Consider the following 21,944-nt stretch of genomic DNA (forward strand, 5'->3'; position numbering starts at 1 on the left):
TTTAAATGGCTGCATAGTATTCTCTACTCTCAGCGTACCAGAACTTATTTATCGATATTCTTATTGATGGAAAATCAACAATATTCCAAAAAATGTTTGGCGCTTTGTCAAGTAATCTTTAGGCTAGGTTGCCGTAGGTAGCATTGCTGGTTCAATGAATATATTTATTTAATTTTGATATGCTGCCAAATTGCTCTCCAAAAATGTTGTACTTTTAAGCTCAACATATGCTCATGTTTAACAGTGTTCAAACATGACTATTTTCCTATTGTAATGAGGCTTATTCCTTTATTGCTTTAAAAAATTAAATTTATTGGGGTAACATTGGTTAATACCATTATATAATTTTCAGGGGTAGAGGGTTATAGTTTGACATCTATTTATTCTATTGCATGCTTCTCATCCGGTGTAGTTTCCTTCCTTTACCATATATTAGACCCTGTTTATCCTCTTTGCCCTCCCTCCGAGCATGACTTTTTAATGAGACAGAATAGCATAGAACTAAAGAGATTCTGCTCTGCCCTGACTGGTGTGGCTCAGTGGACTGAGCACTGGCCTGCAAACCCAAGGGGTCGCTGGTTCACTTCCCAGTCAGGTTACGTGCCTGGGTTGTGGGCCAGGTTCCGAATACAGGGTGCATGAGATGCAACCACACATTGATGTTTCTCTCCCTCTCTTTCTCTCTCCTTTCCCCTCTCTCTCTGGAAATGAATAAATAAAATCTTTTAAAAAATAAAAAATAAATAAAGAGATTCTGCTCTAACATCAGAGAGACCTGGTTTAAATCTCGTCTCTGCTACTTAGTTGTGCGACTTTCTCAGTTTCCCCATCTGTAAATGGTGGTGCTGATACCTACTGATAGGGCTGTGGGGAGAATGAACTAAATATGAAAGGTAGAGCCCTTGTACAGTAGCTGGCACCAATTCTCTACCCTGGGAAATTTATAAATATTGTTATTTATCACATTATTATACTAGATACTACTACATTGAATTTGGAACATGTCTTCACTATTTCCTCAGCTACTGTAGTTTTTATTCAGTTGACAGTCTCATATAGTCCTGGTTCAGTCCATTCTACCCTCTTCCCCTTTTCAACCTTCTCAGACTCGCAGTGGAAGAACAGGGACTCAGGAGATGCAATAAGCAGCATCCCGTGCCTGCCTGCCCTTCAGGCCAGTCCAAATCTGAACAGAGGCTCACCATTGTCCCTCACCAGCCTTCTTAGGTTCCATTTTACTGTGTGGGTCAAAAGTAAGAGCAGAAAGGACAGAGAAAACCTTCCAGAAAGAACAGAGAGGCCAGGGGCGCTGGCAGTGACTCCACAGCGCACATTCCTGCCAGCAGGGAAGATTGGAAAAGGGAGAAAGTGAGGGGCCCTGTCCCAGGGCAGGAAGTGAGGAAGGTGTTGGAGGGGAGGTATGGAAAACGCAGGTGAGGTTTCTAACCTGCACTCTGAACATTTAGTTCCCAAGAGGAGCTGATAGTCTACCCACCAGTCCTTGCTACCCATCCCATAATTTAAAATTACAAGGTTCATGGAACCAAGTATGAAATGTCAGCAGGTGTTCTGGAGGGAGTTTATTTTTCAGTAACAGCATAGAGGCGGAGGGTTGGTCTTTGGCACCCCATCAAAGTGTCCTATTTCATTAAAATTTTCAAACTGGTATATTAGAAACAATAAGTTCATTTTTTATTTTTCCACAGAATCAACTAAATTGTGTGTTGGCATGCTGAGGTTTACAGGAAACATTTTAAAAACTCATAGTACTATAGATTACAGATAAAATAATTAAATATCCCCCATATATCATACATGGAACTAAGATAATATTGCAACAAATTCCCAGCTGGAGTTGCTTTTGGGCCCAGCTTTAATTTTACAACTTATTCTGGGAGAAGATATTAAAAATCTTCAGTGTACCTTTATGCACTGGCTTCTTGTAGGATTTGCTTTCTGAATTAATAAGAAACAACTTCGTTCTTTAAATAATAATTTGATTCTGTGGTAGGGACAGATATTGTTAAGGGATTTTTCTTTGGCCTAATGTAATAGCTTGAGCCACTGGGCTTGTTTTATTGACGTTGGTGTTGGGAGCCAAGGTTACTGGGAGGGCTCCGCCAAGGGCCAAAGACTCTCCATTAACACTCAGAATATACCTCCGACCCCAACTGTAACGAAGCTTGCTCCCTGAACATTTGGGGGTGTTGTAGTATAAGGGAGGTAACCCCAGGTCAGTGCTACACAAATGCTGTTGTCATCAATCATATGCTTCTCTGTAGCTGGTGATGGTCAAAAACACGGTCCCGTGAGTGCCCCAGGATGAACTAACTCCCTGCCGCTGATCACAGGACAACTGAAAGCAGTGCTCTCCTCTGAGGTACTTCCCTGGTGTTAAAAAAAAAAAGGACATTATAATAGATGTTGTATAGGTAGTTTACATGATATATGTACTTGAATTTCCTCTAATAGCCTCCTAGTACTTCACACAAAACAGTTCTTGAGCATTAAAGAGATCAGACCATGTATCCTATCCAGATTGCTTTCAATCTCAACCAAACTTGTGTGGGAAGCTCAAGTTTCAGACTGAGTGCGAAGTTGTAAAATGCTTAAAACCGGGGCTGTTTCTGGTTCTGTAAAGGAACACTGGAGCAGTGTGTGCACTTGATCCCGAGAGGCCGTGACCGTTGGAAATGCTGGCACATGTCAGTTGTTTCTGCCGAAAAGAGCACTTAAGGAAAAGATTTAATACGGTATTTAGGATGATAGGCTTCACCGGGTATGTGGGAAGCAGGCAGTTTAAATGCTTTCCAGCTCAGTTTTGCAATAATGGCTTCTCACTTACAAGCACAGGATAGCCAGTGACGTGGAACTTCTAAGTTTCCTCCTCCCCAACCAACACCGAGATAAAGTGAAAGTAAACAGGCCTGGAAAATTACTAGTGCTCCTCTCAAGGCACATGAAAGAGTGTGGCTGAAAATTTGTTACATTTCCCTTTTCCTCAGTGTTGCCTGTACCACCCTTAGCAGAGCTCCTAGAAAGTGTTTTCTGTAGGACCCTCTTAGAGCGCAAACTCGTAATTGGCTATTCTGCTTAAGGTTGCTCTAAACGGCACAGGTATTTGAAAAGGCTTTGTGATCCATCTTAATTTACATTTCCATGAGAAAGATAATTTGTTCTTGAACTGAAATTAGACATTTATTTGCCCCACATCTACTTACTTGAAGCAGATAACATGCTTTTCCTGAGAGGAACTGGGCCATTTCCTATAGTGTTCTTCCTGCTTTCATATTTAAATAATTTTATCAGTATTTTTCTGTTGGGGAAATTTTATTTTGAACAGTGGTGATAAGCTGCCTTAGAGAGATTAGATTTATTTTTACTTTGTAATAGGGTTTAAATTCAATCATCTCTATTTCTGGTTCTTGAAAACAAAACAAAGGCTGAACAAAAACATTACAGTGGTTAATACAAACTGCTGATTGCAGCGTGTGTCTGTTTCTTTCCTGACGCTGATTCTCAAGGTCAGCTGGCGTGCTCATTCCCAGTCGATGGACTGCACAGTGGGTAACGACGTCTTCCATGGACGGTTTCAAAGGCTGGGACCTCTGCAGAAAAAGGTTTGATAGATTTTTTTTCACTGCTGTAGTCCAGGTGCAAAGAACAAAGCCTGGTTCATAATGAATGCTTGATAAATATTTGTTGCATAACTGGGAAGAGAAGTATTTTGTCTATATAGAACTAAGCTGTTCTCACATACTTTCAAAACCATTTACAAATAACTGCCACTTACAACATTTTGAGGTTAGCATTTCTTCAAAGATTTAACTTTTTTATTTTTGAGAAGGAAACATGTATATGAGGAGATATATATATATATATACACACATATATATGTGTGTGTGTGTGTGTCTATATGTGTGTGTGTGTGTATGAATGAAAACAAATTCAACTTCCTTGTCTGTTTAACCACAGGGTTATTTTCTAAATACTTATTAACTGAAATATAAGACAAAGCATGTATAGTTTACAAGGAAGACCATGCTGAGATAAATCAAATGGATCCTGCCTTCAAGATGTGCATTGATTAATCTAATAGGGTGAGAGACAAGCATGTGTTCATATGCATTATAAAGAGAAAGCCATGGAGAAAGGGGATCGAGTAGCCTAAGTTCCAAGGAGGGAAAGGACTGTGTCAAATGCATACCTGTATCCTGTTGCCTGGCAGAGTAGATATATATTCTAGCTATTCCTATTTGTTGAATGAATGAATACAGAAGTTCTCTGGGGCTGGGTGAAAACAGCAAAGGGATTTAAAAAAAAAAAACCCTACCCAAACAAAAAAGCAATTACAAACAAGGAAAGAAACCCCTCACAGACAGACAACAGTGTGGTGATTGCCAGAGGGAAAGGGGTGGAAGGAGGTAGAAGGAGGTTAAAAGGGGGATCAATGGTGACGAAGGAGACTTGACTTGTGGTGGTGAACACAGTACAAATTACAGATGATGTGTTACAGAGTTGTAATACTTTTATACTCTATATACTCTATATACTTTTATTAATCAATGGCACCCCAATAATCCGGTAAAAAAGTAAAAAGAAAAATTCTTTCTTCCTCATAATTGAGCCTGAGTTCTTGAGTTTAAAATAAAGAAGAAAAAACCCCCCTCAAAAGAAATAATATGGTGTTCCAGTGGATCAAAGGAAGAGACCACACCTAAATCAGGGAGAGTGGAAGAAATCAGGAATCATGAAGGAAGTGGGGTGAAGAGCAACCGTCCAGGCCCGAGGTCTGGGAGGGGAAGGGAAAATGGAGAGCCCGTGTGGAGCGTTAAGTAGCCAGATGCAGCTGCAAATGTGTGTGGTGGGCGAAGAGGGTGGAAAAGCGTGGGCCTAGGAGTGAGGAGCGCAGGCTGCTCAGGAGAGGAGTTTATTTGGTAGGCAAAGGGAACCCGGTGGTGGGGCGGGGGGGGGGGGCAGGGGCGGGGGGGCCCTGATCAGGGAGATGAGAACTGGGGCCCGTAGCCCACCACTGGTGGAAAGTTGGACAGGAGAGGACCCGAATAAAAAGGTAGTGAGACCACTTGTCTATTCCAGGTGGACACAAAAGCCACAAGAATCTTATTTAGGAAATGGCAAAGGGATTTAAAAAAATTCCAGAGACTTGAAAAACTGGAATGGAAAAGCCAGGTGGTTAATTAGACAAGGGATTGGGGGTGGGAAACTGGGGAGGAAAAAGGATAAAAAATTACTTTAGGTCCAAGCCTAAGTGACTGGGGAAAGGAAGCTCTAACAGGAATAAGGATAGTAGCAGGAAGAGCCACTATAATTGCAGATGGGGGACAAGGGAGTGAGGTTGAATTTAAACAAGTCAGGTACAGAGATAGCCAGTTGAGGATGTCCATAGGCAGTTGAAAACCTGGTGGTGATTATACAGTAGCTTGAGCAACAGATTTTTTTTTAATATTATGTTTTTATTGAACAGATTATACTACTGCCACATTTGGGCAAATGAAAATTAATTCTCCTTCCTGCTGTTGGTTGCCTGTTTTCTCTGTCCAGAGGTAGCCATTGATTCGCTTCTTGAGTATGATTCTCAAGATATTCTGTATGTATGTATGTATACAAGGGATTGGGGGTGGGAAACTGGGGAGGAAAAAGGATAAAAAATTACTTTAGGAAAATAATTAAAAAGGAATTACTCCCCTGGCTGGGGTGCTTCAGTGGATTGAGCACCAGCCTGTGAACTAAAAGGTTGCCGGCTCAATTCCTGGCCAGGGCACATGCCTGGGTTGCAGGCCAGATCTCCCGTTGGGGGCGTGAGAGATGTTTTTCTTACACATCAATGCTTCTCTTCCTCTCTATAAAAATAAATAAAATCTTAAAAAAAATAAAAAGGAATTACTGAAGCAAGGTCTTAAGAGAAGGTAACAGAGGACAGAATCAGTGGTGGGCTGGGAAGGGCAGGTCAACGGCAACAGAGCTTTCTGGTGCTGTGTCACTTAGACGGCCTGTCTCCTCAGCCTGGTGTGGCAGAGAGGCATGAAGAGGTAGATTGGTGGCTTCAGGAGGATGGCAAAAAAGATGTAAAATAGCTGCTGTGGACACTAGAAAATATCATAGAACCATCAGATCCAAAAATCAAAAAGGTTTATTTTGAAGATTTATGGAAGAAATATCACCATTGCAACTTAAAGCTATTTACAAAATAAAGAATAAGTTTACAGAAGTTATTCACATCATATTACATTAAACGGTTTTATTAAATGTTGCAGGTAGTGTTGAACAAACTCAACACAACATAAATCAAGTTCTAAATCACATAAATGCTATCAAAGCATGTTCAAAAGCCACTGGAAGATGGTCCAGGAAAAACTGAAAAATATGATTTCAGGAATCAGCAGAAAGATGATTTTCACCTTTATATTACAACTGGTCTCAGGGGATTTGGTCTCAGAAGTCACTTAAACCTTAAACTGCAACCAGAATCTTACAGTTGGACAAACAGAAGAAACTGTAATTTTTTTTTTAAACTCTGGTGTCGCTCACAGAACATAGGACTTGGAATTTATACTGATTGACTTGAAGGTAGTTTTAATTAAGGATAATGTTATTTGTGGTTACTGCGGCATCATACTTTATTTTTGTAGGTTACATGCCAATCAATATTCCAGGGAGGGGAAAGTGTGAGGGTTCATCAGAACCATGGCTGTGAATCTCAGTGCTCCTGCCTGCTCAGGGCTTTATCTACACATTAACAGCCCCCAGGGGAAGAACACCATCCAAAGACCTGGCACTGACCCTGGTGTTGGCTGCTGCCTTTGATGAATGCCGGGCTCTGTCCCTGAAGCCGGGCACGGAATGCCTGGCAGCTGCCTGGGCAGGCTCCCCTCAGCCAGCTGCCAGGCCAGGTTATAGAATGGCTGGCAGCTCCGTGGAGATGCTAAAATTTGAGACGTAAGGGTCAGGGATTGCTGATGACCAATAATTTTTATGAGGAAAGTGGATAAAAATAGGAGTTTACCAAGACCTGAGATTTATTATCTAGTTTAATTAAGCAAAGGTATCGAGGAGTGCCCTTCCTTTAGCTCATTCCTAAGTATGGCTGTTAAAAATAAATAGGGCTCCCCTACTTCATACTGCCTCATTTTCTGCTGGGTATGTGACCTTAAAATAGAAGTTCCAGCATTCATGTTATTAGTAATTAAAAATGCTGATTTTACTAATCTGGCCACTAGTGACATGTCATGATTATAAGCCATAAAAATTTAATACATATACAATTTTTTCTTGTATATAGAATGCTTACAACATTAAAATATCAAAGGCACTTTTAGGTTACATGATAAATAAAAATACATGAATAGAGACAGGGTTATTTATTGGTTCCTTCAGCTTCTGTGTCCATGGTGATCATTGAGGGCCCAGTTCTGCACTTCACCTTTAGCAAAGAGTGTGAAGAAAATGGCACCAAATACATTAATAGCAGCAGCGATCCAGAAAACAGTTTGCCATTCTCTAATCGTGTTCTGTAGAGAAATAAAAAATGCACATGAAAAATTTGTTTGTAGTCCACTTTATAAAGAAAATGTGGAGTCACAAGGCTGTTATCATAGTAATATGATAAAAGAAACAACTGCAAAGTCCATCAGCAGTGAGATTGTGATATATTTGTTCAATGAAATACTATACAGCAATGAGAATGAATGAACTACAACAACACAGATGCATCTCACAAACAAAATGTTAAGCAAAAGAAGCCAGACACAAAAGAGTACATATGGAACAGTTATATAAAGCTCAAAATCAGACAAAACTAATCTATGATGTTAAAAATCAGGATATGGGCGCTCTTGGTGAGAAGGAGTACCTGAGGGCTTTGCGAGAGAGTTCAATGTTCTGTTTGGGTGCTGGTTACATGGATGTACTAACTTTGTGAAAATGTGTTCAGCAGTATACTTAGGATTTGACTATTTTAAAAGGTTATACTTCAATAAAAAGTTTACTAAGAATAAAATGTGTGGCATATCCTTGAGTCATGTGTTAGTTACTAGGCAAGTATTACGACTGCATTTCATCTTCTAAGTTGTTAGGTGGGAAGGTCAGGTGCTGATCAAGTAAGGATGAATTAAGACTGACTTCAAGTTTGAGGCCTGGCCTGGAAGATTCCACATAGCTTTCAAATGGCACACAAAAAGAAGACATGCACTGGATTTGTCAATAAGAGATCAATAAAATACAGTTGTTCGGTGTACAATCCACTGGTATTAAAAACATCAGACAGTTATCTAAATTTCTAGGTCATATGACTAACTTTAACGATCATTTTTTTGGATTTTTTACAATTTCAATCTAACCAGGGTACGTTTGCAGCATTACAAACAAACAACCCAGCAGAACTGGCAATGAGAAAGAAAAAGAAAAGGCTGTAGGAAGCTAGTATGAGGTTATTTACTTAGGAAAAAAGGAAAAACATGAAGAAGCACTGTGTTTTTAAGTTACACTTATCTGAGATGAATGTATTTTGGAGGAAAAAAATCTTAGAAATCCATTTTAAATTTTAGTGACTATTTAGATATGCTAATAATGTGTCACCATCCTAGAGGAGTCAGTCAATAATTACATCATATACCAGAAAAGAAATATTTAAGACTGCTTCTTAGAATTCCTAAGAGAAAGCTTCCGTATGATTTACAGGATAAAATAATACCTGAGTGTTATCTGAAGGCAAGTAGTAACTTAAAATCAATCAATTGTACCAGAAATCTCCCATAGCTCCTAGCTGGCGTTTTAACAAAAATTCCGCAGTTTTTAGAGAATGCTGTTTTGTTTGTAACAAAATTGAACCTCAGATACACCTTGACTTTTAGTTATTTATTTATACTCTGACTCATTATCCAGAGTTTTTGAGGCAGTGCAGTAAATTTTAATTGTAAGTAATTATAATATTAAAAGAAAGTGTGCTTTTCCTTTTAAAAAATAACATCCAGCCCTGGCTGGGTAGCTCAGTTGGTTAGAGCATCATCCCCATACACCAAGGTTGTGGGTGTGATCCCCTCGTCAGGGCACATGCCAGAATCAACCAGTGAAGGCATGAAGAAGTGGAACAACAAGTTGAAGTCTCTCTTTCACTTTTCCTCCCTCCCTTCTTCCCTCTGTCCCTCTCACTCTCCCTTCCTTTCTCTTTAAAATCAATAAGTAAAAAATTAAAAAAATAAAAATAACATCCTAATAACACTAAACAAGCGCTTTAGTAACATATCTAAAATTCATTTTGGTTACCATTTTATAAACATTCAAGACTTTAAATGAGGAAGCCATATTTCCCTAGCATAAGTGCTAGGAGTATCACAGTGTGCTTACTTTCTTCTGTTGTTACAATGTTCCATGAAGATAAGGTTAAACATTTCTGCGTCCATATGGAGACACAGAATTTTAGGAAAAAACCTCTTGCCCAACATACCTTTCTATTAGGTAAGAAAACAGTAACAAGGGACACTGATTCATTTTAGTAAGGAATTAGAAATGGTAGGAACAGAGAAGAAATAGGAATGTCATCGGTGGTGAACACATACACACCTCAAATCAGTGAATTTGGTATTAAGAAAGTTTGTAAGCATATCCTAAAATTCTAAGAATTAGTGTAAATTAGATCACAGAGACAAAGAGAAAATTAAGTCTCTTTTAGAGGTTTTAGCCAGCTTCCTGAAGAATGTATCTCGCCAGTCCTTTAGATTTACTTTATTAAGCAGTAGAAAACTAGAGTTGGAAAGGGCCTTTGAGGTCATTAATTCTGATTTCTTACACAAAGTAGGCAACCCTTTTATCCTGCAGCACCTCTGCCTGCTGCCCCGGCCCCAGGCTGCGTGACTGCCAGCCCTTCCTGCTCTTCGGGGCTCAGGCCCTTGGCACAGGCCGAGTTGGCCCTTCCCACTCCCCTGGCTCACTCCGCTAGGGCTTCATCCACCCAAACTGGTTTTTCTCTCCTCTGTGCCCAGAGCAATCTGCACACATTTTTTTCTGCAGCATCTGTTATGCTACACTTTATTTGATTTCACATAACCTCTAAATGATGATTTTTCTCAAGGACAGAAACTTGTCATTTTTTGTCTTTGAATCCTTAGTATCTGGTACATTAATAAGCACCCAGGAAATGCCTGTTGAATACATGGTTGACTATTTCAGGGCTCATTAACTCATAAGGCAGCCCATCCCATATAGTAACAGCTTTAAAGAAAAAACTTCCTATGGCCGCCTCATAACCTCTCTCCATCTGTCTTTGTGAAACTGCTGAGAACAAGTCACTCTCTTTCATACGATAGTCCTTCAAATGTGTCAGGGCACAGATCATGGCTTCCTAAGCCTTCTGCTCCTCTACACATTCTCCATTGTTTCAAATGTTCCTTATTCATTCTCACATGATTTCCTGACATCTTACCCTCATGTACCTAATTCCTGGATAGTTATACATTACCAATTTTTATTCATTCAAATAAAAGACACAGTCACTTTTCTGGTATAATATCACAACTTTTAAGTACTTGCATAGCTTGAGCTATAAGATCTTTGTTTAACTTAGTTCTATTGTTCTAAAATTCAAAAAGTATTCTTTGAAAGTACACATTCCTACCCATTAAGGTATTTACTTTTTGTTGCTATAAGGAATTGCATAAGAATAAACATTAAAAATTTTACCCTTAATTAAAATATACTCAACTTTGACACAGACATGTAGCTTCCAGGGCACTGTTTAGATCTTTTCAGTTTCTAAGTTAATTACCTACTTACCTCAGGCGTCAGACTTTTAGCAATGACAGGCCCAACCATTCCTGGAATAGTGGCAAACGTATTGGTGATGCCCAGGAGGATACCCGCATACCTGCAGAAACATTTGCATAAAAGTTTATATTGTGTTACACATTTAAGTAGCTTTTTTCAATAGATAGATAGCTGTAACGCTTCCAGGTTGTATTTTTTCTTTTTAATCTTAAATTTATTTTTAGAGAGAGCAAACAGGAGGGAGAAAGAGGGAGAGAAACGTTGATGTGAGAGAGAAACTTTGATCCATTGCCTCTTGGACACGCCCTGACCAGGGAATGAACCCTCAATCCTGGCATGTGCCCTGGCCAGGAATTGAACAGCGATGTTTCGTTTTGCAAGATGACACCCAACCAACTGAGTCACACAGGTTAGGGGTCCCAGGATGTATTCATATGAAATTTTATGTCTAAAGGAAATGCCAGACTGGAACAGGACATTACTGAAATGTTTATCTGGTGAAAACCTTGCATTTCAGTAATTAATTAGCATTCTAAATTTTAAAAACATGGCAATTGAAATAATCCGTTTTATAATGATGTAGAAGTGTGTTGAGATATGATTTCCATACATAAATTTATCTAAATAGGAAGCTTGATATGTTTAAAAATTTTTTTTAATTAAAAAAAAAAAGGGTTTAGCTCTGGCTAGTTTAGCTCAGTTGGTTGCAGCATCATCTTGTAAACCAAAGGGTTGCAGGTTTGGTTCCAGTCAGGGCACATGCCTGGGTTGTAGGTTTGGTTCCTGGTTGGGGTGCATGGGAAAGGCAACTGGTCAGCATTTCTTTCCCTGTCTTTCTCCCTCCCTTACCCTCTCTCTAAAATCCGTAAGCATGTCCTCGGGCAATAAAAAAGAGGGTTTATTTCCTGATTATAAAATTTATTTCATTGTTGAAAACTTAAGAAAAAGAAAAGAAAAACATTAAGGAGAAAATAAAATTATCTATAATCCTTCCATAGAAAGATAATCTGTGCATTAACATTTTGGTAAATACCCTAATTATTTTCTCTATGTATCTATTTCTAATATATTATAGAAATGAGATCATACTGAACATCAACTTTACAACTTACTTGCTCTACTTATTACATATCTGCTTGTAGTTAACTCCTTGCACACTGTCCCAAAAGTAGACAAGCTGGGTCTACAGTGTTTGTGTGTATGCGAGTGTATGACAAAAAAAATGCATTACTAATAAGCTCAGAAAAAGCTCCAATTTATTTTAGGGGTAAATCTTAGGGGAGTTGGATATTCGTATCTATGTTTACATGCAAATCTTTAAAGAAAGAATTCCTGCCTGTATTTGGGGAAATGGTAGTGATCTGTTGATTTCTCCAGTATATAAGGAAAGGTATACAGACTAAACAAGGCTACCACAACCAAGATCTTACATACCATCCTAAAAAGAATGAAATGCTTATCATTTTCTATAAAGAAAATGATTGTAATTATTTTTAACTTAGGTCCTGATAATTATAATCAGGAGACCTAAAGATTCCTACCTCGTTCTACCATAAACCATCTGTGTGACCTTGGGCAAGTTAGTGATAGATTATTTTACTTATCATTGATGGATTCATAGATGTATACATGTAACATATGTGGTAGTCCCAGATGAGCTCCCCCACATCCCACCAAGCATATTTAAGTGCAACATACATGTGGAAATGTGTCAAAACCATAGGTGTAGAGCTTGATGAATTTTCACACAGTGAACACAATCATGTCATTAACACCTGATCAAGAAACAGAACCTACTGACCATTTTAAAGGACATTTTACATATGGTTGAACTGCCTCTCAGACTGTATAAATTGTAACTTAAATAATCATTTGGGTCACCCCTCTCCTACTCAAAAACCTACAAGGATAGTTTAATGCTTACCATAATCTCCTGCCTGCCTTACAATGGCCTGGCCCTGGTTCACATACCCAGCCTTGTTTCCTATAGCACACAAGATACAGCTTCAGATCCAGACAGCTCTCATTCCAGCTGTTCATATCTGTCATGTTCATTGCTTGCACTTATCTTTATTCAGACTATATTCACTATCTGAAATCCACATTCTGTCCATCCAAACCACTTCCTTGGCACCTGTTCCATGAAGCTTTCTCTGTCTAGTTCAGCTCATCTTGAATTGTTTTCTTAGGATCTTTATTGTCCTTAAAGCTACTACTGTGTGTTTTAAGAGAGACAACTTCTGTAACTCATGTTTGCTAATTCTGACTCCATAGTCTCACTGTGAACTGACGTTTTACTCCTCTATTATTTCCAGTGGCCAGTACGGCTTATGCTCTCATTCAGTACACGCTACCCAGAGAAGGTGCACACGACCCGCAGTCGTCTGAGGCCCCGTGCATGGACCCGTGGGGCTCTGGCTGCGCTGACTGATGGGGTTTTGTCCCACAGAGACTGGCACCCTTCTTGGGCATTGGCTCCAAAGAGTGTCACTTCCTGGTTAGAAATTTCATATAAACGAAATCACATAGTATGTAACCTTCTGATTTACACCCTAGGGTTGCTGGGCATCATTCCAAGTTGTTGTGTGGATCAACAGTTCGTTCCTTTTTTTATTGTTCTCTCTCTTAACTGCAGAACTGGGATTTTATCCTGTAGGTAGTCCTATATTCTGGATTTTGTACATTGTTTCCCTGAGGTATCATTTCACATAGTATGATGTCCACTGTATTTCCTGTAAACTGGTAGGATCTAGACTCTAGATCCTTAAAGGGTTCATTAGATTTAGGTTTGGTATTGTTAGCAAGAAAAATTAAAGGTGGTGGTGGTGTAGTTAAAATTAATTAACCAAGTAAATGACATTTATTATTTTTCATAAAAATCACCTACACATAGGAAAAGTCCAATTAGAGCCTTTAATTTTTATGAGGTAATCAGGGTTATTATAAAATAAATTTGCAGTCAAATTTAATGAAGCTTGATGCCTATTAGTCTGTATAATCTTAATGTGGGGTAATACAATTTCTTTTCGGGTTTAGGATACTAAATTGGCCACAGACTACAATCTGAAATTTCTCTCCCTTTTTAGATATGAAAAAGGTCCTGCTGTGGACTGAACTGTGCCCTCCCCAAAATACCCATGTTGAAGTCCTAATCCCCAATGAGACTGCATTTGGAGACAGGGCTTTAGGAGGTAATTAAGGTTAAATGAGATAAGGGTAAGTTCCTAACACACTAGGTTTGGTGGCCTTATAAGAGGCAGAGAGAGAGATCACTCTCTTGATCTCTGTGAGGAAGTATTCAGGAAAGGCCACGTGAAGACATGGGAGAAGGTGACTATCTGCCAGTCAGGAAGAGTCCTCCCCAGAAACTGATCATGCTGGCCCTGTGATCTCAGACTTCCAGCCTCTAGAACTGTGAGAAAACAAATTTCTGTTTTTTAGGCTACCCAGTCTATTTTGTATGGCAGCCTGAATTTACTAGTACAGTGCCCGAAGAAAAATTCCTGCTGAACATAAAGCAGTTATCTATGAACATCACGAATTTTTATGTTCAAAACTCTTGCATACAGGATACCACAACAAAACCATGCGGCACGTATCTTTTTGGCTTATGCCCTTTAGGGAGTGTATCTTAAAATAACCAAGCTTGGCAGAACCTGTCTTTTTTTTTTTTTAAACCATTAACACCTTGGCAGTAGGAGGAATGAGAGCAATGTTGCCAGGCCTTTCCAGTGACAGATATTAAGTGCTGATGAATGTTGTGAAATTCTAAATGTCAGCACCAAGAAGCTCATTCAAGTATTTATATTACACTGGGTCAGGAAGGGCCAGGAAGGATGGAAGATGGCTTAGAAAAACACATGTGGTACGGACTCAGTTTGCAGTCTCTGCTCTTGGAGTACTAGAATTCTGTGGGACGAAGAGTTAAAAATCTACCCAATTCCCTTAAATCCAGGCAACAAAATTATCTACAGAAAACCTCTATTTCTGTCTACAGAAGAAAAGGCTTAGAAAAATACCATCTGCATGTTTATATGTTAATAGGAACACTGACTGTTTATTGAAAAACCTTATGTCAGGCATGGTTGTAAGTATTTTACATATATACTTAATAACATATATAGATATGATCCTATTTTAATAGTAAACTCAACCCCACGAGGAGGGATGATTATTTTCATTCTATAGATGAAGAAAGACTATCACATTTACCCAATTTGATTCTAAATCAGTACTTAATATTTTAATGTTATAATCTATAACGCTGCCTTGTTTAAAACATAGCCATTGCTAAATTCAATCTGTAGGAAAAATAAACTTTCTCATGCTTTATTTTTTACCACAAGCCTCAGTGCTGAATGTTTGAAGGTCTGTGGTCCTCAAGTGCTGTTCTGACCAGCACTGTCACCGACTGCATGGGCACCAGCTGTTACCAAAGACAACAAGCACATATGCAGCATGGTCACGAGACTTGTAAACCCCCAGTTAACTGAGACACGGGAAACTAGAAACGACTCATATGCTTTGAACAAAAAAATTCTAGTGGGAAAATAAAAACTGAAAGTTCATCTGAAAGGTTGAATCAAAACGTAAGGGAAATAATTTTGACTTCGATGAGATTAACTTACAATTGTACAGCTGTATAATTTTAAAGGTTACATGGTTCATACATACATATATACATACATACATATTAATCACAGCCATAAAACTGATGCCTTGATCAGCTTAGAGCATGCACAGCATTCTTCATTACCTGAGGCACGTAACCATTTTCCTAACTTCTACGACTGTTTGCTGGCAACATTCATGTCACTAAATGGTTTAGCTTTATACCATATCTAGATACACCTCTTTGTTCAGGGCTAGTCCAGGGTCTCTAGGATGTAGAGTTCAACCACCAATGCTTGAAGCCCACTTTCAGGATCCCCCCCTGCAAGATGTTCAGTACGCGCTTCAGGATATGACCTGATCACCCTCCAAGCCAGCATATGATTACACAGATGCAAGCAGAGACTGTTCCTCTCATACTTGTGTCTTCGACATTTGGTGTAGTGCCTGGCACAATGTTTTTTAAATGACTGGATCCATTAATCAGCTTGTTATGACACTGAAATTTCATAATTGCAAGTCTACCTAATTGTATATCTAGTTCATCTTTTCTCCATCCTGTCTAAAAGGATACACTGGACAACTTTCTGAAATCCTAATATACCAAATATAATGTGTATCCCCTATATCTGAAGCTAAAAATGACATTAAGGTATTAGACTATTTGCTATTTCGGCTCAGTAATCCAATGGCTCCTTACTGATCAATATTTTGTTTTCTAAGAGCTCACGAATCATCCATTTAATATTTTCCCTGGATTGATTTGTGACTCTTGTCATGACACTTGACTCAAAATTCGCCAGAAAATAATAATTGTTTACTGAACTATTTGCAAATACATTTATTACATTATGAACTAAGTGTTACATGTGAGTGTCCGTGTATTTAATTTAATCCTCGCAACAATCTTAGAAGGTGAGCACCATGCACAATTTTTTCTTATCCAGCATCCACTTCGATCTTTTAACAAGAGCTCCAATTTCTATTTGATAATCCAATTTTCCTTCACTGCCAGTTTAAGAGAGCAGTGTTGGACCCTTGACAGATTCCAGAACTTCTGACAGACACATAATGAATCCTGAGCTACATTTTCACTCCATAAAATGGAATGAATGGCTTACTACTTTCCTTCTGGCTAGGTGGCTGCAGAGGCAATTTTACAACATGCTCCTTATCATTTTTCCTCTCATATTTGTTAACTTAGTTTTATAATAAACTCACATTAACTGAGGCAACCAGAGTGTGTTCTCTGTAATGAGTTCTTTTTTCTGAATTCTCAAAATAACTTCTAGTTCTTCTATAATGACCAGTTTTTAAGATCTTCCAAATTAGTAATTGAGAGGCAACTTAATGTACTAGGAAGATCCCAGGGCCATGAGGTAGAAGGCCTGATTCAAGTCTTAGGTCCACCATTTACTAGTTGTGACTTTAGAAGTCAATGATTCCTCTGTGTCTGAGTCAGTAGCATAAAGAAATATTTTTCAGTCTTTTAATTATTTGCTATTTCCTTGAATCGTTTTTTTGGGGCAATCAGGATTAGGTTCTAATTTTAAATCTCAAAAATATGCCCAAAGTCACCATGAAGAATTAAGACAAGTCAGCTTCTTCCTATCCTCTCTTCCACAGAAATGGCTTCTTATGCCTTTAATCCTTCAACTTCAAGGGTTTCTTTATTATTTCATTTATGTTTGTTTCAGATCTTTCAAGTTACCACTAAACTTAAAAGCTTTTTAAAGTTAATTTGCTTTCCTCCTCCTTTTCTTTCATCATCATGTTAAACTCTTTCAGTTCTTAAACCACCAATATGTATACTAAGTCAATATTTCCTAGATTGTAAGCTTTACAAAATTCTTTTCTTTTTTACAAATGTCTCTGGTGTATTGTAAATATTTCCAACATTAAACATTTAGTCCTGTGATTAAAGCCAGAAAGTCACTCATTAACAAATATTAACTGAGCATACTCTCCGTGACAGGCACTATAAAATAAAACTTTCATGCATGATTGATCTTGGGATTTGAAAAAATGATTATATTGCTAGACTGAATAAGAGATATCTTCAAAGTTTTTTTTATTAGAGTAGACTTTCCATATACAGTGTAATATTTTTATTAATATCCTGATTATCAGATCCTTATGCATTTAAAAATGTAATTCAGCCACTACATTCATATTAAAAAAATGTTTTATGTTCAACCAGGTAAATGTCAACTTCTAGCTTAAAAATAAAAATCATATAAAACTGTACAACAGTAAATTTGAAATTCAAAGTTTAAACACTGCAAAGATTGTAACTAATGGGTTTAATAATTAATTACATCTCTTTCTGGTTCTAAAAGTTTAAATTGTTTTTAATTATATGGGAAACTGTGACTGAAAATAATTCACTCACGAAGGTAACACTTTCTCTTTCAAATGGGTGAATATTTCGTAGTCAGTATATAATCAATTATTATTCCTACAAATTTCTAAATACTAAAAAATAATTACTGCTTAAGTAGTTGCCTATCAGATGAGCAAACAACTAGACTCATAATCACACAAAAGTGTAAGTTCTCTATACTTAGGTAGTTTAATTTTCATTGAAATTCTGAATCTTGGGAGGTTCTTCCATCCTATGATTGTGATTAGATTATCAAGGTATAAATTAGAGAGATAAACTAACATGCAGTCAGGTATTATTATTAATGTAATTAATTCTATGAAAGAATTATATGAAAGTAAACAAATATGTGAAAAATGAATACATAGTATGCAGAATAGGGCTGAATGTTAAAATATTTCTATAGAAAATTGTTTTAATATGGTTATTAAAAAGTTGAGAGGACAAAATATCCTAATGAGTAAAATCTCATTTAGATGTACTATTTCCCTTCTATTCCTAATATCAGCAAATACCACATTTTCTATTTCAATCTCAATTTTATTTTTAATATAAACTTACATAGTATCTTGTAGAATTTACTTTTATGCAGTTACTTTTTGTAGCTATTTCAATACATATAGGGGCCTGCCAAAATGGAGGTATAGGTAAACACACTTTGCCTCCTTGCACAACTACAGAAGAAATTATAATCAGGCCTCAAAACAAGTAACAGCCAGAACTGCCAGAAAGCAGCTGTATGGATGTCCAACAACCAAGGACTTAAAGAAGTCATAGTCATCTAGATAGGTAGAAAGGGCAGAGACACAGAAATGCGCAGAGAGGTGTGGAGACCTGGTGTGGCATGCAGAGGTTGCAGAACAGGCTGTACCACATTCACATGTGGTAGATAAAAATCAGGAGGGATACCTCGGGAACAAAGGATCCCAGCCCCAGGAAAGACCACATAGCCCAGGGTTCTGGTGTCAGGGAGATACATCCCCATAACTTTTGGCTGTAAAAAACAGTGGAGGTTGGGGCAGTAGACGAAACTGCTGGAGTTTCTGGACACTCCACTTAGTCCACACAGACTTAGAACTTATGCAGATCCACCCCCTCTGGGATTCAGCACCAGGGAATAGCTGGCAGGGCACAAGTGGCATATAGGGAGAAAGTAAAGTGACTGGAAACAGGGTGAGTGCCAGGCAAACCTCCAGAAGCCAGGCAGCAGCACTGTCCCCTGTCTGAGCCCTCCCTCCACGCAGAGCCACAAAGTGGTGAAGGAGGTTGCCCCTCACTGGCAATTACCTAAGGCTCCGCCCCACACAATTTCCAGGTACCTTTTCTACAATAGGCCACACTACTAAGACAGGGAGTCAAAGCAGCTCTACCTAATACACAGAAACAAACACAGGGAGGCTGCCAAATTGAGGAGACAAAGAAATGTAGCCCAAATGAAAGAATTAAACAAAACTCCAGAACAAGAACTAAATGAAATGGAAATAACCAACCCAAGAGATGCAGAATCAAAACACTGGTTATCAGGATGCTCAAAGACCTGAGTATGACAACAGCTTAAAAAAGACCCAGGAAGAAATTAAGGTTACATTAAGTGAAGTAAAGAAAAGTCTACAGGGAACCAACAATAGAGAAGATGACACTGAGATTCAAGTCAATGACTCGGAATATAAGGAAGAAATAAACATTCAACCAGAACAGCAAGAAGAAACAATTGAAAAAAAAAAAAGAGAATGGAATAAGGAGCCTCTGGGACATCTCCAAATGTGCCAACATCCAAATCATAGGGGTGCCAGAGGAGAAGAGAAAGAGCAAGAACTTGAAAACTTATTTGAAAAAATAATGAAAGAAAACTTCCCTAATTTCGTGAAGGAAATAGACCTACAAGTTCAGGAAGCACAGAGTCCCAAACAAGTTGGACCCAAAGAGGCCCACACCAAGACACATCATAATTAAAAAGCCAAAGGTTAAAGATAAAGAGAGAATCTTAAAAGCAGAAAGAGAAAAGCAAAGAGTCACCTACAAAGGAGTTCCCATAAGACTGTCAGCTAATCTCTCAAATGAACCTTTTCAGGCCAGAAGGGGCTAGCAAAAAGTATTCAAAGTGATGAAAAGCAAGGACCTACAACCTACATTACTCTATCCAGCAAAGCTATCATTTAGAATGGAAAGGCAGATAAAGTGCTTCTCAGACAAGGTAAAGCTAAAGGAGTTCATCATCACCAAGCTATTATTACATGAAGTGTTAAAGAAACTTGTTTATGAAAAAGATAAAAACTATGAACATTAAAATGGCAACAAATTCACAACAACTGAATCTAAAAACAAAGTAAGCAAACAACTAGAACAGGAACAGATCATAGATATGGAGATCATATGGAGGGTTATCAGCTGTGGGGAGGAAGGGGAAGGTTGGGGGAAAAGGTGCAGGTATTAAGAAGCATAACTTATATGCCCTGGCTGGTGTGGCTCAGTGGATTGAGCGCTGGCCTGTGAACCAAAGGGTTGCTGCTTCGATTCTCAGTCAGGGCACATGCCTGGGTTGAGGGCCAGCTCCCCAGTTTGGAGTGTACAAGAGGCAACAGATTGAGGATTCTCTGACACATGAATGTTTTTCTCCCTCCCTTCTCCTCTCCCTAAAAATAAATAAGTAAATAAAATATTTTTATAAAAACTGTGTTACATTAAGAATTTTAAAAAAGGTACAGTTACAGAAATGAAGAGATAACTAAACAAGTTTCATATTTCATTTACTAGAATTAGGAAAAAATAACATTTATTAAAAGTAATATACATTTAAAGCTGTCCTTTCTTGCTAAATTTGTGGAGAAAAGTGTTACTACAATTCACTCTAAAATGATTTACAAGTCTACACTGATAACATTATAATTTTCTCAAGGGCTGTAATATCATTTTTCAAAACCCTGAGGATAGGAAAGTGAAAAAAGGCTTAAAACAAAGCCTAGGAGGTTTATAAAAGATATAAAAGAAATAACTTGATAAAATTGCAATTTTGTTTTTGTAAATAAACCTTTGACAATAGTTAATGCTTTATTTGATTTCTAAGTAATAATTAAGATTTTCTTAGGATAGGCAATACACTTAATAATGAAAGCATATCATCTTTGCAGAGGTCTTGGTTTCTATTAAAAGGAACCAGGGTTCCTTGGAGAAATGGCTGATTCCAAGGCAGGGAATCCAAAACATCTGGTTGTTCCGTCAATAAGAAAGTGCTCAAGAAAAAAAAATAATGGGGCATGACTACAGGTCACAGGGGCCGGCTAAAAAGGGCTCCCACTGGCCAGATCTGAGATAATGTGAACATAAAAAAATAAATACGGACAATAATGAATTATAACTCATAAAATAAGTTAGGAATCTCAAAGTCCACACTGACAATTGATGGATAGCTAACAGAATCCCAACTGATAAATGTAGAGGACAGGGTTGAAATAATTTCTTGAAACTGCCATAATAAAAACTGGTTTGGCATGGATCATCAACTAAATCTAAAGTGGTGGTGGTGATAAGAGTCTGAAGAGGAGCAGGATGTTTGTATGATCTCAAAGCATCTCTCCAGAGATGCTTTCTTGGTTGAAGGAGAAAAAAGTAACCAGTTATTGGAGAAACTTAACACCACCTCGACTGGGTGATCAAAATTAACATCACTAAAGTCCTCTGAATGTTATTTCCTGAGAAGGTCACAGGCCAGTTTTTCTGGCCAAAAATACATGATCTGAATTTGATAATGACTGGGTATTCCAGGTGTACAGACTACGAGGAGCAAAGGGCCAAAGGTAGGAAAGTACGCGTGTGCGCGTGTGTGCGAGTTGGGGGATATTTTTAGAAAATAAAGAGTGATTTAGTTTAGCGAGGGCAATGAATCCCTAGAAGATGAAGCGAGGGAGGGACAAATATAATTATAAAGATAAGCTGGGGCCATAATGTGGAGGATTTTGCATGTTGGCTGAGAATTCTGTATTTAAATTTAATAGAGACTATAAAGATTGATCTTATTACATACGAATAATAAAGCTTTAAAGAAAAATGTGGTAAGATCAATACACAAATAGTTTTTCAGAAAGAATTTCAACATGGTATTAAAATATGAGTCAATTTTCATTCCTCCATTCATGCAACTGTTTGAGCAGGCCCGGGGCTAGTACCACTGTGA

The 21,944-nt window shown here is 38.1% G+C and overlaps 1 protein-coding gene across 2 annotated transcripts in view; it reads right to left on the bottom strand.

Moving 5' to 3' along the window:
- Positions 1-6,189: 6,189 nt before the first annotated feature.
- Positions 6,190-21,944, bottom strand: part of SLC17A5 (solute carrier family 17 member 5) — a 59,360-nt gene continuing 43,605 nt past the window's right edge. For both annotated transcript variants that reach the window (XM_054569628.1, XM_054569629.1), the window contains exons 10-11: positions 10,789-10,879; positions 6,190-7,529 (exon numbers count right to left, since the gene is read on the bottom strand). In XM_054569628.1, coding sequence (XP_054425603.1) covers positions 7,392-7,529; positions 10,789-10,879 — 229 coding nt within the window. In that variant the 3' untranslated portion in view covers positions 6,190-7,391. The remainder of the gene's footprint in view (positions 7,530-10,788; positions 10,880-21,944) is intronic.

The sequence above is a fragment of the Pteronotus mesoamericanus genome, unplaced genomic scaffold (genome assembly GCF_021234165.1).
Source record: "Pteronotus mesoamericanus isolate MK-2021 breed Mesoamerican mustached bat unplaced genomic scaffold, CSHL_Meso_final contig_20, whole genome shotgun sequence".
Taxonomy (NCBI): Eukaryota; Metazoa; Chordata; class Mammalia; order Chiroptera; family Mormoopidae; genus Pteronotus; species Pteronotus mesoamericanus.